This window comes from Hyalella azteca, unplaced genomic scaffold (genome assembly GCF_000764305.2).
Source record: "Hyalella azteca isolate HAZT.00-mixed unplaced genomic scaffold, Hazt_2.0.2 contig339, whole genome shotgun sequence".
NCBI classification, from domain to species: domain Eukaryota; kingdom Metazoa; phylum Arthropoda; class Malacostraca; order Amphipoda; family Hyalellidae; genus Hyalella; species Hyalella azteca.
The window spans coordinates 45,545-63,166 of NW_025930692.1; the positions used below are offsets into that span (position 1 = coordinate 45,545).

At 36.3% G+C, this 17,622-nt stretch overlaps 1 protein-coding gene across 3 annotated transcripts; it reads right to left on the reverse strand.

Moving 5' to 3' along the window:
• Window positions 1-1,659: 1,659 nt before the first annotated feature.
• LOC108673782 lies at window positions 1,660-12,993 on the reverse strand. 3 transcript variants are annotated; one of them, XM_047879483.1, is made up of 9 exons: window positions 12,941-12,993; window positions 10,590-10,797; window positions 10,033-10,089; window positions 7,920-8,019; window positions 5,317-5,583; window positions 4,699-4,998; window positions 4,053-4,343; window positions 3,507-3,595; window positions 1,660-2,705 (listed from the first exon to the last, which is right to left on the reverse strand). In XM_047879483.1, exons 2-9 carry the CDS (start codon window positions 10,623-10,625, stop codon window positions 2,517-2,519), a joined length of 1,329 nt encoding a protein of 442 aa, XP_047735439.1. In that variant the 5' UTR covers window positions 10,626-10,797; window positions 12,941-12,993; the 3' UTR covers window positions 1,660-2,516. The 3 variants fall into 3 exon arrangements, with proteins under 3 accessions (XP_047735439.1, XP_018017144.1, XP_047735442.1); XM_018161655.2 differs by lacking the exon at window positions 3,507-3,595 and having other exon boundaries at window positions 2,591-2,705; XM_047879486.1 differs by lacking the exon at window positions 1,660-2,705 and having other exon boundaries at window positions 3,536-3,655.
• Window positions 12,994-17,622: the final 4,629 nt, after the last annotated feature.

Sequence of the window (17,622 nt, forward strand, 5' to 3'; positions counted from 1 at the left end):
TTGGAGACACGCATGCTTCAGGCGAACGAAATATACAAGAAAAGTGCATTTGAGAACCAGAAATTAAACACTTGTACATAAATAAGCAGATTATTATTGACGGGCAGAGCATGAATTTTTTTAGTTCACTTTTTTGTCATGAGGCGAATGTTATTTCGGTTAATCAAAAAGCTGTTTTTAAAGTTAACTTCAATATGAATCAACATTATTCATAAGATTTATTCATTGAATGAATAATGATCGAATGTTGAATTTAACTTTGAATAACATATTATTTTGAATAACACATTAATAATACATTATTGAACTTTGAATATTCAACATTATTAACAACAAGGAAATGAAGGTATTGCACATATACCTCGAAAATTATGCTCAAAGCTACTATGCAAATAGGTAAAAATTCTGTCGTTCTATCCATATTTTTGATTTATATCTATCATACTCAATGCGCTCTCAAATCTTTTCATCTCCAAGAGTTGCTAAACTTTCATCAAGCCTCATATTGAATAATGTTCATTCGGAACATCTTTCCCATGTTAAAGCAATTTATTGAGTCATGCTTACTAATGTCAACGATAAATAGCGTCAGACTCGTTGAAACATTCAATCAGAAATTTTTTTATCTGGTCTTCAATAGAACACGCATAACATAAGAACTATTGTCTAACGCTACCAATTTACTGAATCAGATATTTTAAAATAAAATTAATCACATCCACTCATAATTATACTATGTTATAAATCAAGTCGTCACCTAGAATTGATCGTATCTAGACTCTGACATCACCTACACTAACTTTTTAAGGGGAGCGTCTAGGGTAAAATTTATCTCGGCTATTTACGAACGGATCACTCTGAAACTTGGTACACATATGTAAAATAGAATTCTAAGACATTTTTCTTCGTGTAAATTTTTCGAAAAAAATGAAAGAAAACGTGAAATTCTTAGAAAACGGCCAAAAAAGGGGGTACCGTAGAAATCTATCTCCTCCTAGGATTTTCAAGCTACAACATTGAGATACATATCATTCGATGCGTAAAGACCATATCTAAAACGCAACACGAGGGTTTTTAGGATTTCTCATTTTTGTGGGTGTGGGAGCATTTTTCGTAAATATTTCGAAAATTTTTCGATTTTCCCCCGCCACCCCCCTTTTGCGGAATAAAATCCAAACTATAACGAAATCAGAAAAACGCCCGTGTTACGTTCTAGATAATTTTGTTGCGCATCGAATGGTATATGTCTCATTGTTGTAGCTTAAAAACTCTAGGAGGAGATAGGTTTGCAGTGACAATAAGTTAACTTTTCAGTAGAGCCCGTCAAAGTCCCGCGCGCATCGAAATAGGCACTCAATGTAGCAAGGATACAAAACTAAACGTTACTGGAGCTTGATTCCAGTCAAGGATGGTGGGAGCGACTGCATGCACCCCTCATACGACGCCAGGCGGGTAACTAAGGTGCACTTCAAGCAGACACTCTATTTAAAGTGCTCGCAGCGAATTTCCTCCCATTCTATTTGTTAAAGAACTACCCACCCCCCTCCCTTTCATGATCTGTCGTGAGCGCATAAATCAACGTACAGAGATGGTTTTGGTACCGTTGGATAGATCAGAATGTCAGCTTTAAGATGAGACTAAAAACCGGAAAAGCCGAAATCCAAAATTTTACCCTAGACGCTCCCCTTAAAATTGTCTCGGGGAAACTCCAAATTAAAATCACATTCGATCAAATTCGAATGACAAACTATTTCGGAAACCCAAAAAATTGGCCGGATATTATGATGATATTGGACAGGTGGAGAGCGGTCTAAGCCTCTGTATTTTACGCTGAACGATTTTTCACGCTGGCTAATGTGTGAAACTTTTTCGTGGCGTTAACTATAGTGTATATACCACTGAAGATTTTTATTCACATAAACAGTTCATGAGAACCAGGTGGTCCCCAACAACGTATTCACTAGATACTATTGTACCGAGGCCTTGACGTCTAATCGGGCTAAAGGAATGAATTTGATGAAATCACCATGCAAATAATGAAGGCATTGTAAAAGTAGCTCTCAAATTTAGGAAGTAGGCAACCGGTTAAGCTCAGCGGCAATCTTAAATGTACACAGCCCCACCCTAAACAATGCATCACAGGAGATCAGAATACCGTAGAATTATTCTTCTTAGATTTGTCATATTTAACAACAGGTAAACCGTTTGCATAATGAATCTTCTTAAATGTCTTGAAATTAATTGAATCTTCTATGCATATTTATTTTTCTTCATTGCGAGTCGAGTTGAAAGAAATGTGACAGCTGTGCGTGTAAGCACTCTCAATATTTAGAATCAATAATGCAAGGTATTTCCTACTTCGACGTTTCGATCTAGTTTTTAGTCATTTTTGTGGCACGGAACTATTTTCTATTCCGTACCTATCACTCACCCATGCACGTCATTATAAGCGCGTGCGATATCACCTAGTGTGAGGGCTTACAACTTTGAACTTATCCGTGGAGCCTGAAAGCAACTCACAGTAGTACCCCTGTTAACAGAAAAACGGCTGCGGTCATCAGGCCCTGAACAGGTAGTGGATTCACTCCATTGCTGTTGCTTTTTGACTGATCATAACCGGCTCCACTCAGAAGAATCAGCTTCTCCTTCTCAGTCAAGAAATTGTCCATAATTGCCTTTATTTCCGACGAAGGAACGTCCATGACCTGCAAAAAGAAAAAAAAACATACAAGATAAAATTCATGAGAAATGCAGGGGCTGACGAAATTTCGCATCCAAATCATCATTTTGAAAAAGAATGCAGTATTCACCCATGCCCTTCATCGATCTGCCAGTGTAAGTTTCCAGCTACAATTCATACTTTAAACTTTACTTTAACTCAAGAAACTTTAGGACAAGTTTCTTGTAGCACAATTGGGATGAATAAGGCAGAGTTTTATAAATTCTAACGTCAGGACCTATTGAATTTTCACCCAGCTATCATTTAATCGCAGCTCTTAAACAACTATATCTTAAGTCAATTAGTCCATGATAGACACGAAGTAATCTGTTAAGTCATTAAAGTTGCTTCTTCAAACTTTATATAGTTTTTATCTTTGCTACTCGCTTACAGTTTGTAATTTGTCACGCCTGTCTACTCTGTTTTGACGACAGGGTTTGAGCCTCTAAATTCACTTCGACGTGGTCGCGTCTATATTTTCTAAATTTGCAGGAAACTTTTGTAGTACTACGAGATTTTACACTTGTTTCTTATTTGCGAGTGTTCGAAATAAAAATTTGAAATTAATCACTCCAAAGATTGATTTTAAACTAGAATTCAATAATAAATTTGTACCTCAAATAATGCGACTTCGTCAGAGATTATGTTATGCGATGCATTTCTGGTACATACACAAACATGCCACAAAGTTCATTGTGCATTTTTACCACAGCACTAAGTCTTGTTCGGAATGAAAGTTATTCGAGATGTGTAAATGTGTATGAGCAAATATGGTGTGGTAATTTACTAGGACATTGGAAGGTTGGACGTCAGCCGTACTCCTCCGCATGGCCGCGTACATGTTGTACTCCTCCGCATGGCCGCGGCTCTCGAGGACTGGCAGAACAGTCAATCAACAGAAAGAGATGGCATCATTGATGTCCGTCCCATGTGCACCTATTTTATTGAATGGCAGTTATGTTGCAGTGTTGTTAATTAATACTAAGAAAACTTTATAAATTAATCCTCAGTCGATCCCATCAAATACTTCCTTCTGACCCTCATAGAGAATTTCAACGAATTCATCAAAAATATGTTGTGCGCCATGAAATAATTTTTTTAGACCACACTGGATGTCATGTCATGGAATGAGATAACGCCAAGCTGCTCTTAAATTGAACCCGGGTTAATTGATCTTTTTACGAACTAATTGGGTATTCACACGCGGCTAGTCCCTACTTAAAGAGACTCGCCAATATCAAATCTCTTCTATACTTTTCCATGACATTCATAGTGAATATTCAATATTTGATCTAGATGCTAACGCTTTATAGATGCAATACAATGTTCTTACTTTCGTTCGGAGTCTCTATGGATGTACAAGTCTTTCCACCGGAGGAATTCTCAAGCAATGCGAAGACGCAAATCTCATATGACGAGTTGGGCTGAACATCACTCAGCACGTGGGTAGAATAACTGCTCTCCACTCTGAATATTTTTACTGTCTTGGGCTGGTCACTGTTTCCAAGATCCTTTTGCGTGTAGGAAATGTCGTAATGAATGAGATCGCTGAGAGTTTTTGGAAGATGCCATGACACTTTAATTCCCTGGTCAGCTTCAATCTTCGCTTCTAGCTGCTCGACTCCTAAAATGTATAAAAAATTAACAATAATAATCTTGAGGTTGCTATTAAATTAACTGGCAGATGCCCTCCGGGTCGATTAGTTATATGCAACAATGATTTCTTGGATTCACTTCCATCGTGTTCAAATTAAGCCAATAATATATTTCAAAACATGAAAAATATCTTCCTGGATTCTTGGTTTTACCCCGCTAATCTTGTGAGTAATTAATTCAGGTACTTGAGAACCAGTTCATGAAATATGTTATATTTACTCTGCATAGAGTGAACCAAATTATTTAGGTGCACAAGTTCTCAGTCCAGTTTTAATGGCAAATTGTGAAGGAAAACGCACAACGACGCAACACGTTGAGCTTACCTAATTTTGGAATCAAAATGGACTTGCAGGTTTCCGGGCCTGATTCTTCGCCGACTGCGACTGCAGTCATGCACACCTCATACAACGAGTTGTGCTTCACATTGTCTAGGATGTAGTTTGAATAGTGGCTGTCCAAGTTAATGGATTGAATCGTCTTGGTCTGGAGAGGGTCGTTGAGATCAAGAACTGAGTGAGAAATTTGGTAGCGACTAATAGGGCAGGCAGTGTGCGGAGTCTCCCACGACATGGCTATGCCCTGAGCAGCTTCGAAACTTGCGTGGAACTCGACCGCGGATGGTGCTGGGACATAAAGAATTTATTATTTTTCGCGAGCTGGAATGTGTGTGCAGATAATTATCTTCAAGCAAACAGTTAACCCCTATTAGTTCGGTACATCATTATATGACTTAATTATTCAACTCTAGGTTTGCTTTAATCGTAAGAAATAAAAATAGGCAAAATCAAAATTGAAGATGTTTTTCAGTCAGTTCTAGTCATACTTCACAGATAATCATCGCACGGCCACAACTCTTCCCAGCACCATTTCAATGCATGCACAATATTATCGAATACTTTTGGACACTTTAATCATTTATGTTATTATAATCGATCATTGACCTGATGTTTTGATGGTTTCAGTACAAATCTCAGGCCCGCGTACAACTTTTCCAGCAAAATCTAGCAGATACTTTTCAGTTTTGCAGGTGGTACAAGCAGGTAGATCCTCCTTCACGAATTTTAAGGCAACGAAACTTTCATCCTCTTCGAATTCAGGCTCAGGAAGTATGTTGAAGATGCAATAGCTACAAAGTTGTTCCCCGTTGGGAAGCGTCGTAACCACTCGTGTTACCTCACACAAGTCGTTATTGCATTTGGACAGGACATCTGGGGTGGGAAAATATCAACTTTAATATGAAAAGGTAAATATTTTAGGATCTTCGAACATTGTATTAAATGAGATTGACACAGTTCCGTGGCTGGCTTCCTACCGTGGGCAATATGGTACGAATATAATGTAACACAATTTTTAAAGATGTCGAAGCACAAAGAATGTCCAGATTATAGGCATTTTACTCCGCTTGGACTGACTCCACAAAATGAACAAAAATAATAAATCCGTAAGTCAGGTTGATATTGGTCTAACAGCTGGTCCTTTACAGGTCAAACATTCTACATAATTAGAAAATTACGGATGATTATATCGCATGGAGCCACCACGTGAACCTCGTGATCGTTAAAGATACTCTGTAGATAATCCAAAAATTATTATTTTCCGGTCCCTCATTTAGGATCGAGTGCGGCGGCAGCAGAAAGAAGAAGGCTGGAATTTTAGGTACGAATACAAATTAACCCGCTATACCATTTAATGATTTCTGTTCGTGCTTACGTTTCTTTTTTTTTGTAGTTATAAGATGTCCACCTTCATTTTACCATTATTATCAATCCAGCGAGCTGACCGTTCCTGAATTTCCTATCTCTGGTTGATAATGATGACTGTCAGCGAAGTAAATGTGATGGTTATTTTTTGATCGATATGTAAAAACTAAAAAAATATAACTCAGTACTCACTGCAGTTAGTGACAGAGAGCGCATTTTCTCGTCGACGACAACGTGAAGTCACGGACGGACAGACAAACGGACGGACGGACAGGCAGACGGACGGACAGACGGGCATGGCGAGCACAATAGCGCATTTGTTCCATAAATGAGAAAATGCGCTAAAACAACTCCTGATAGCAGTATTTTAACAACCACTACTTTCTTGCTGCGCATACCTGAGCCGCAAATAATAATAGCTCAAAACCTTGGTTTCATCTTTCATTGAATGTAATTAATCCAAACCTATGGTAATTAATAACCTTCATTATTAAATTACAAATACAATGTACATGACAAATTAAAGACATGAACTGAAAGCTAATGATGCGCGCAACAGATAAAGTCCTGATTATTTCCCTGATTGCAAGTAAAACCAAGTTAATTAAATTATACATAGCATTCACTTGATTTAGGCATGACAAACGCATTTTATAATTCGCTGAAATACATCGAGCGTGAAAATGTAATTTTATTGCCTTCTAAACGATAAGGATAAGATAAGGCGAAGATGAGGTTTCATTACATCCCGAAAAGGCTTCATTACTTACATACTTAGTAATGTACCAAATATTGTAATATTACAGATGGAACGTCTATGTTACGCTTCAAATTTTGACAGTTATTATTTTTTATGCTCAATAAAACATTTATCAATGATTGATTGGCACCAATCATTGTTAATTTCTGGTATCATGCGCAGGTACACATGTTTGATGCTTCAGAAACTTCTCTTAAATAAGTATTCCTTCTTGTTGCAGTTAATAAAATGGTATGGACAAGAATCTTTGTAGAAACCGTCAACGCAAACATCAAATATGTAGGGCATTAAAATCATTACTGGTTCTGTTGAAATTTCGAAATCGATCAGTTATTAGGTGCGGGAAATAAGTTCGATAGAAAATATGCTTTCATTGGATTCAGATAAAATTATTTGATTTTTGCTTTATCAATTGTCCGATTTTCCAGATATCAATTCCATTTTGGCCGTCGGATTGGTTTGATTGATCGCCTTATCTCGTAAAGGCTCCTGTTATAACGCAGATGACGACGATGAAGCCCAATTAGTTATCGCTGTACCAAGTGCCGTAAATTAAGACGTTTAAAATAAGTTTAAGATATTTTGTATGAATAAATATTCTCAGATTATTTTTACATTTTTGAGCCTGCATTGGCAGACCTCAAAAGGCTCTGCTCAGCACATCGAGTGGGAATTCCAATTTGGAAAGTATTATTTCCTTTTTGAATCTACATCAGGTTCTAGCTCCCGCTTCTTGATCCAGAAGTTCCCGCTTCTCGACAGGGTAAACTAAAATTATTTAGGGTTGAGGTTAGGTTAGGTTAGAATGATTTTTCGTTATCTTCTTGAATTAATAGGAGTATGTGGTGTATGATATGCATGCATGAGAAAAATCTTGACTTGTTTTTTGGTAGATAGTCACAGTATAGTTTCCATATTTCATCATAATCATAAATTTAGCCTTTTCATCATTTATCAAATGAAAGGAAGTAATAAATTCGTTATAATCTAATCATCAATCTGCCGATAATCATGTATTTAATACATAATGGAACATCATTCTTCGGCAAAGCTAATAAGAAATGAACTTATTCACGCCGCGTACCTGCTTGCTTCTCGGGGCTGCACGACATCAGGGAGGCATCGGCGCTATTAGAGTAGGGGCCGGGATCCCAGCTGTAGCCCGTAACACCAGTAATGGGATACTGTCGTGAACAAAATGACGTTTGTGGATATAAAGGATATTAGGTGTTACATGATACTGCCGCAATCAAAACGCTCATAAAGTAAAATTATACCTGTGCGTACTATATGTTACTTGTGAATACGTAATGATCCTTGTGGTTGTTGTGAAATTCAAATATGAGAAACTGATATTGTCGCATTTTGAATTGGAAGTTGGAATAATTCTGTTCTTTTTTATTTGTACGGTTCTGGGGCCGGATTATCAAAACTTCGTAACTTTTTGTACTTACGACAAAAAAGATCTGTGGTACGTAAATACACCCTAATTTTGGCATTATCAAAACTTTCGTACGCAAGTCTTAGCTAAAAGCCTAAATTTTTTTCCCGCGCAAATTTTTCCCGCGCATATGCTTCTATAATACCACCGCTAGTATTACGTTGTCATAGCAACGCCACTCGTAAGTCGATTTTGCGTACTTACGAAGTTTTGATAATACGGCCCCTGATGATTTTGTCTAGTCTTAGGCGCAGATATAATCGCAGTGTATTGCAGTGTTTTGTTCTAGCACAGTACCGGCAAGACAATCAGGCGTAACGAACGAAAATTGAATAAATAACAAAAAATAATATTCTCCTCTGGTGGGCTCAAGTTTGATTTAATGAACAAAACTGATGTTGAATTCAAATTTAAACTAGGGTTTAAATGGGGTTCTGATTTAATTAGAATTTATTTTATCAAATTTGGACGATTCGTTAATCTCTGCTTTAATTTTTTGTCCGGTAATCATTAATGAATTTGTATTCTGCTGAATATAAATAAATAAATAATGTATGTTCTTCCGGAGTTTTTAGCAGATTTTAATATTACATTCATAATAGAATTATCATCAATTGCTTTCTTCAGAGGTGAGCAGTAGCGCGCTACATGTAGCGGTAGCGGTAGCGGCGCTACATTTAAGCAATTGTAGCGGTAGCGGTAGCGCCCGCTACATATTTAAGTGGCGATACGAGGTTTTGCCGCTACAGCGCTACCGCTACATTTATAGTTAAAGCCTTTAGATTTTACTTAATAGTATTAAATATTATTTAAAAACAAGCATGATATATACATAATATAAATTACAGAATAAAACTGTACGAAAGATTTCGGTGTAATGTTGTCAACTTCAGCCTGTTACTATAGTGTCAATATGTTAGTTGTTACTTGTTAAGTTGTTACCAGTTACTACTTACAGGTATTTTTACTTGTTTCAGTTTGCTTACAGTTATTTTTACACAGTTAATTTCATCTTTCACCTTTCCTACATGGATGTCTACTTTAATCTACCAATCTAAAAAATAATCCACATATATATACAAATAAAAGAGTGATTTTTTATATGTATGTGCGGATAATTTTTGAGATTGGTAGATTAAAGTAGACATCCATGTAGGGAAGGTAAAACATAAAAATAACTGTAACTTTTATTTTCTGTATCTAACCCGAACTAGTTCGGTAAGGTTAATTGCAATAAAGTTGCATTGATATGTTTTGAAAATGTTTTATTATCATTAAATGTTTACGAGTAAATCCCAATAGCAGAACAAATATTTAGAGATTTCCAATAATTTTGGACATTGTAGAGGCGCTACATTTTACTGTAGCGGGAGCGGTGGCGCTCGCTACAATCTAGTGGGTGTAGCGGTAGCGGTAGCGCCCGCTACATTTAGAGCATGTAGCGGTAGCGGTAGCGGTAGCAGCGCTACATTTCAAAGTAGCGCTGCCCAGCTCTGGTTTTCTTTGGATTTGGGAGTACACGAAACAGCTGTGCTAGGTAGAGCTCAATAATTGGAATTCAGTATTGTTATTACATGATTTATCTCATGTATTATTATTTGATATTGAACGGCTTCCTAGGGCGGCTCTGGGATTTTCTCTAGCGCTCAACGCCAGACCCGATTAATATTAATATAGACAGTGTTTGTATACTGTATATGATTATTAATTGCACCCAAGCCAAACCAAGTTATTTTTATATATAAGACGCGATTACCAGAAAGGCAAGGAGCAGTAAGCTGACAGCCAATTTGTGGTCCATGAGTGTCCTCTGCTGTAAATAATAAAAAATGGGAAATTTTTTAGAAAGGATGTTAATTTTAAGTATTATTTTTGTCCCTAATCGGCTATTTGCCTTTAATGTACAATAACTGTTGAGGTAAATCTTAATTCTGATAGGAATTAATAGTCACTTTATATTAAAAATTTCGCTTCATTAACCAACTGGCTCTGAACACAAAATGACTGAAAAATCAAATGATTGCAGAGGTACAAGATAAACACATAGATATCCTTCACAAAATTATAGCAGTTGAGATCAGCACAACTCCTATGAAAAAAATTTTATGTAATACAAATACCATCACAGCTCTAATCATGTGTGATGTTTTGAGTGTCCGTTTCTGAACATTTTTTTCTCAAGTTTTGCGTTGATGGGAAGACTGACGACTATGTTGTTGATAGTAAAACTTGTGGTAATGTTCAGGTATTCAAAAAATTCATAGTTGTCGGCATTCTAATTTTATTTTTATGGAATTTATATCAATTACTTACCATATTTTTCTCTTTTTCAAATACTTTCCGTGACATATCCTCTTTCCAAATAAAATTCTGAAGCGTGGCAGCTCCTGAAGCTGCTAGTCAGAAGGTCTCTAATTTCGATTGGGTTTTTCTGCTTTTTCGTTTTCGCCACATATAGTTCTCCTTTATTCAACTTGCTTCAAAATTGAGGACTGTGGGGTAAGTGCCAGTCTTTCCCGCACTGTAAGCAAGATTGGAAATGAAAATATAGGAACTAGGAATTTATTGCAGTATTCATTAATAGTAATAATAATAATAATTAATAATCAAAATGTGGTCAAAGAAGCAAGGAACAAGCCTGTTGAAGAGCAGTAGTACCTGTTGAAGAGTGGATTTAATACATAATCGTCGTTTGAGATATTTATAACAAAATGATAATGCAATACAACAAGTATTAAGATAATATAAAGAAACCTATTTGATCTTAGACTAACCTGCTGCGGGGATCAGCCGAAAGATAACGACTGAAGAGAAAATTGTGAAAGCGACTTTATATTCCTAAACGGTGTTGCCAAGCAAGAGTTAGGTTGGTGAAAATTTTAATTTTACCAGAAAATAAAACTCTTAAAATGTGTAACACTACATTGTACCTCGGGGCCACCAGCGCACTGCGGGTCATGGGCCCATGACATCGGTTTTCCCGCTAGGTACACCAGAAATCGGTCAGTTGCGCTCTACCGGCAGCGCAACAGACTCTGCAGCCCAGTTTCACTGGGTTGCAGAGTGCGACTGTACGTTGTGCTAAGAGTTTTTTTCGGTAAGTTATTTGCAAATAACTGTTTTAGTCATATAAAAGTTTTTTGCCGCCAAATAAAGCTGTTTTGCATCACTTTATATGAAGCTATTCAAAGTACTGTTTATTATATGTTTAAAGCATACAAGGGTAATTTTGAGTTTAAGTTTAGAACATTAGCTGTTAATAATATAAAATATTGACATGAGGTAACTTGAAATAGAATCTAGTGGGGCAACGGGCCCACGCGTGTCACGGGACAAAGCGCCCGTGGTGGTGGACTTAATACCTCTCTGTGAAGTCTTGTGCTATACATCAATGGTTTGAGCTGTGTCTCACTGTGTGTCTCAATGAGCTGTGCAAAACTATGACTAGATTTTAGAATTTCTTTTTAGAATTATTTTCCATCCTATTGTATAATAAGTTTTCGAATTATATTTTGAATTTTATTATTTCACATGGTAGCAGCATATAGTTTCTAAATATTTATGACCAACGACCCATTATAATTCTTTTACAGTTACAATACGACGCGCAACTATAGCATTTAGACCAATAAAATCAACTATTCCCAAACTGAACTTCAGAATGCCCTGGAAGAAATTAAGAGTGGCAAATCACTTAAGGCCACAGATTGTTACTTCTCTTAGTATATCAACAAAATGAACAAGGACTCGGAAATGAGAAAAGGCAACAAATCTTACTTTAACGCCGTTAAAAACTGTCTTAGAAAACTGAGCGCGAACGAAAAAAAGAAAAGGAAAGCAAACCAAGTTAAGAGTATTCGCATCCTGTAGTCGCCGAATCCAATTTAATAAAAGTGCGAGTTCAGAAAATTATGAATGGATTTGCTTGGAATGGGCCGTTTGCAAATAGCCGTTCTCGAAAAAAATTAATTCAATGAATGACGTGCTCATAATGGGCTCATTAAGAGTGTACACATAATGGTCGGAGATATATTTGTAAGAGCAGTGATAGCGAATAGGATTGCTAATGATAAATAATCTTTTTTTTTTAAGTAACTGGTTGAAATGAATTTCATGTTTTTCGTAGAATTAGTTGTTTTATAAACTTGAAGCTTCTTCTGGTCAAGCATATTTTATGGGGAAGGATATATTTTTTCAAGTCAAAGACGTCTATTTTTATATAAAGGAAATGGTTTTCACGCCAGTGATACATTTTTTTAAGCCAGGAATAAATTTGTCCTATAAGGATATATTATCTCAAGTATTTATTAAATGAACGAAAAAATAAATAATAAATTTTTACTATGTTGAGCTGTTGAAAGTTCTTTTATAATCTTTTAAATAAAGAAGAAAAGCAATTGTTATAGAGGGCCCCAGGGGGTGGGCGCCTTGCCCCAAGCCCATGAGCCCATTGCCCCAGCGGTTGGGCAATAGGCCCATTTTGACACATTTCAGAAAATACTTTCTCATTAAAATTGAATAAATTAATAGGCGTCTAATTCATATCATGTATTTATCAGTAGTATTAGCTGTAGAAAAAACAAGAACAATCTCGTATCAATTAATACTTTATCAAGAATTTAGTTTAAAAAAATGGTGGGCCAGCGGCCCACCAAAAGTGTTACCTTAGGCTGCAGCACAACGAGGCCGTTAGTATTCAGTCACCACCAAAAAATGCACTGACTGAGACCCTGCCCTGCATGTTATACTTGCTGTATCTATCTTATCGCTCGATCTTATCTATCAGTGATTCATATGCGCGGTCAAACAAACAAATTTATTTATTTTACATTAATTAGTCACTACTTGATGTGGCACGATATTATATGTTTTGATTTCGTGTAAAGTTCACTGCTTCAACGCAGAGAATCTTACGCTAACCCACCGTTTTGTTGAATGTATCCCTGTTTTTTCGGCTCCCTTCTCTATTGATCTTATTTTCAAGGAGAAGTATAATGTTCAATATACTATTTCAAAGTCTGAATGAATATTGGTCAAATTATAATAAGTAATAATTTTCCATTGCATTAATTGTCACTTCAACTGATATTTTTTTATGATCTAAGGTAAATTAGCCTTGAAATTAAGATCACATTAATTTTATATTTTAGTTTGAATGCCATTATCACTTGATTGAATGGATTTACCAATAACTATTCGTTATGTTTAACTGAGCCACACTGGAGTGCATAAAAATCACCCACTAATCTCTACAAATCTTATTCGGTAGATAATGTCACTGTGCAAGAAAGTTCATAGATAAAATGATTACCCATGTGTCAGCATAGATAAGAACACATCTCCTAGTTAAAGGCTGACCTAAACTTGGCTATAACATTTTCGTGTTTTACAGGTAATAATATAATACAGTGCATTCTATTGACCGTACGTTAGACCCCAAGGTAACTTTTGATGTTCTATATTTATGCAGGCACGGCCGTGTAAGATTTTTTGGAGACGAGAACATACGATTGAAAATCAAAATTTTATGTCAATTTGAAAATGATTAAATCTATCATGGTTCTAAATACCGATAAATAAATACCATAAGTCAATTACGGAAAAACCATATTGGAAATACCCAATTTCGCCCACAGAGAACGTGCTGTTGCGTCGGGGAATTTAAGATGAAAGATAGAGTGCTATGCAATGAGAGTCATGATTTATATGAAGGTCATTAGGCGACTTTTGGCACAACAATCTCTAAATCTGAACTATTTACAGCAAGAGTTTGCTTTGGATTCGTTCAGTGGTGTCAGGTATAAGGAACTGTTGGAAAAATGGCTTGGCCGTCTGCGCCTGCTACGTCATCAAAATCAGAAGTCAATTCTCTCTCTCAAGGCCGCACTCATTAGCTTGAATTTGATCCATTCGGATACATTTATCGAATTATATAAAATAGAGCCTCTTGTCTATGGATGTCCTCACTGAAATTTTGCTCGACAATGTCCTGGAACTTACAAGCCAGAATCCCTTCAAAAACCACTTTAAGAAATTACTTCAAAAATGATTCAATGAGCCGCATCTCAATCGAAGGCCGCATCTGAAATCTCCCGAAAGTGAGTGTCGTGATATTCCATGCTGGTGCACACTTTTATCCCATTATGTATACATGGATTCATTTCTATCCAAACGAGTGTCTACAACCCTGCCATGCGGAATGACACTAGTAGAAGTTGAAATAATTTTAAATTCATTTTGTACAGGTTTCGCGTTAAATGATTTAGACTGTGTCGAGAAAGCTAAAATTATCGTGCTATATTCTATTGAAAATTGGCTTTGTTGGACATGGGAACTAAATAGTACACTAGAGACATGCTCAATTTTACTTTTAACAATGATCTGTTGTATATTATAAAGAATTCATTAGAATTTTTTTGGAGTTTTCTTTAGCCTGTTGTCCTTATTCCTGTAATATTTTAAGGAGTCTTTTCAACAGAGTGAAAAACTTACGGGACTATATATCATACAAACTAACGAAGAGGTTATTAGCTTTAATTGGAAAATTTTACATCAATCCTCGATACGACTGTGTACTCATGAAGCCGCAATTCACCTCATATCTACGTAAAATATTAGGTGCAATTGAACCGTAATCTGATAAGGTGGATATATGAGAAGTAAACGTTACCCCAAATTAACAACAGTTCCGGGAGTAATCATTGATTAAGCGAATGCCACTCATCGCTGCTGAATGTAATGCTCCATATTCCTGCGCTGATCTCTGATAACAGAAATCAGCTCACGGATACATCGGCACCTCAAATAGTGTGATAAGTTGGGTTAAAAAGCAGTGCATTACTAGATGAGTCATCATAGCATAGTGATTGAAAAACAATTATAGCAAAAATGAAATGTAATAGATACCTGCAATACACCTGAAGGCAAGGTCGTAAATTTAAGGAACTTAATCTTGGTTAGTATTAATTTTCAATCTCCTTTTCAGCCCAAATTTATATAAAAGTTATTTGAATTTGTAAAAATAATTAAATTAAATCTTATGAGCGTCCGCTGTGAATGTTCTTCGGTGCAAACTCATGTCGCATCATTCCATAATCCAAGAGTATGTAGTTAATGTAATTATTACATTATTATGTAAGACACACCCAAAATTTTAAGTTTTCCGTTCGTGTATATAGAATCAAACATTAAACTGTATTACAGATCCTCAAACCTTTAATCAATACAGTAGAATCAAACATTAAACTGTTCTGTAAAGGTCAAGTTAATAAAGCCAATAAACGACTTGGACTGATCAGACGCTCTTTCGAGTTGCTAGATGCAGAAGCGATGAAGCAGTTGTTTGTTGCTGTCGTGCGCCCGAACCTAGATTTGGAAACGTTGTGTAGTCACCGAAACTTGAAAAGGATAAAAATTTAATATATGTAGAGTGTTCAAAGACGTGCAACAAGGATAATTCCGGGCTTGAAAGGCAAGTATTATGAGGAAAGATTAAAGATTATGAAGCTGTCTAGCCTCAGTTATCGACGTCTGCGTGGGGACCTCATTGAAGTATACAAGTATACTCATGGCTTATACAAGGTCCCAGAAGAATTACTAGAATTTGAAACAAGAACCAAAACCAGGAGCCACGACTATAAACTAAAAAAACAGCGTTGGAACACATCCATGCGACAACATTTCTTCTCGCTTCGAGTCACCGACATGTGGAACAGCCTCCCTGATAGCATCGTTGAAGCTCCGAGTATGAACATCTTCAAGAACAGACTAGACGAAGCTATGCAGGAGCATATGTTCAGTCTTAAAATGCCTAGCAAATTACGGGCCAGGCAAAAAGTCCAGCAGCTATTCAATCAATCGTCAGTTATGGAAAGATCGGGTTCCAAGGCCAGATCCCTTGTGAATCAAGTCACGAAAAATTCGAGAATCGGCAACAGGTAATATGCCTATTTCTTCAGAGCCGACACTTCTATTCTATTCTATTACGTGGCAATTTACTGATAGATATTCCCAGGAAACTTCATCACTACTCAGAACGATTGATTCAACTCACGATAATAAAAGTAAACATGCTGTTGCACATTCTTTTTAATTGTGCATTTTGAAAATCCAGATAATAGGAACTCACCAGCTCGTAGACATTCTACAAAATATCAAAATTGAAATGCTTGCAAATTTCGACGTTGCAGTATTTTTTCCCTGGACGTATTTCCATCTTCCCGAACTATATGTTGCCGGCGCCGTGGGTGCGGGTGCGGTCAAATGGGCCCACTTTATTTCTCTGGCAACCGTATTGTAAAATTTGTAATTGGTTGGATAAAAGGATAAACGGCGGTATATATAAAGTATACTGGATTATGGGTTGCCAGTTCACAGCTGAGTGATTAAATGGTAAACAATGAGTTGAAAGAGGAAATTGAAAGAAATAGTAAATATTATGTATAGTATACCCAATTTCTGACGGCACTGACTTCTTATGGATTAATACAAAAAATTTTTGTTCCCGGATAAGGAAAGCATTATTGATTAGATATTAAAACGTAATGAAACTACCCACTAGAAATTTCTATTGTGTGAACTATGAATTACAGTGGGCCCAATAAATGTTAATTTGAGGGAGTTAACATGAGTAAACTAATCTAATAATGATTCTGTGCTGTATTTTGTGCAAAAATAATTTTCTAACATTTGAATAGCATTCTAACATAATAGTAACATTTGAAGTTTATATGCATTTATGCTCCTGTAATGACTTTAAAAATTTACTTTGCAAAACAACGTTGAAACAAACAAATGAGTTATTATGTAGTAAATGTTTTATTCTCTGTATAATTTTCTTACAGGAGATAATGGTTATCCCCTTGAGCCATTCCTGATAATACCATTTGCAAAACCTGCATTACCAGCTGAGGAAGACTTCAATAGATGCCACACCAGAACTAGAGCTATCATTGAACAAACTTTTAGAGTCCTGACGTCACAAAAAATTAAAATGAACATTATTCCCTGTCAAGTATAATTGAAGACTGGTCAACTTGAAAAAATAAATTCTGAACAACATAAGTGCAAGCAATAGGTATGAGCTATAGAATAATCATTAAAACTCCTGCCCAACTATAAAAACGATCATTTGTACATACTACCCATCTTAGCTATTTAATAAGAATGTATTTTTCCTGTCCCACTAGGATGAAACCTTCAAAATGAACCCCTTAAATGCGCCGAAATTAGTGCAGCCTTTTTGCCATACTTCATAACCAATGCATCAAGAAAAATATACCAAACCCGGCTGATGAACATGTAGAGGACTATGTAGAGCATCACGTTCAGGTTGAAGTGCATCAAT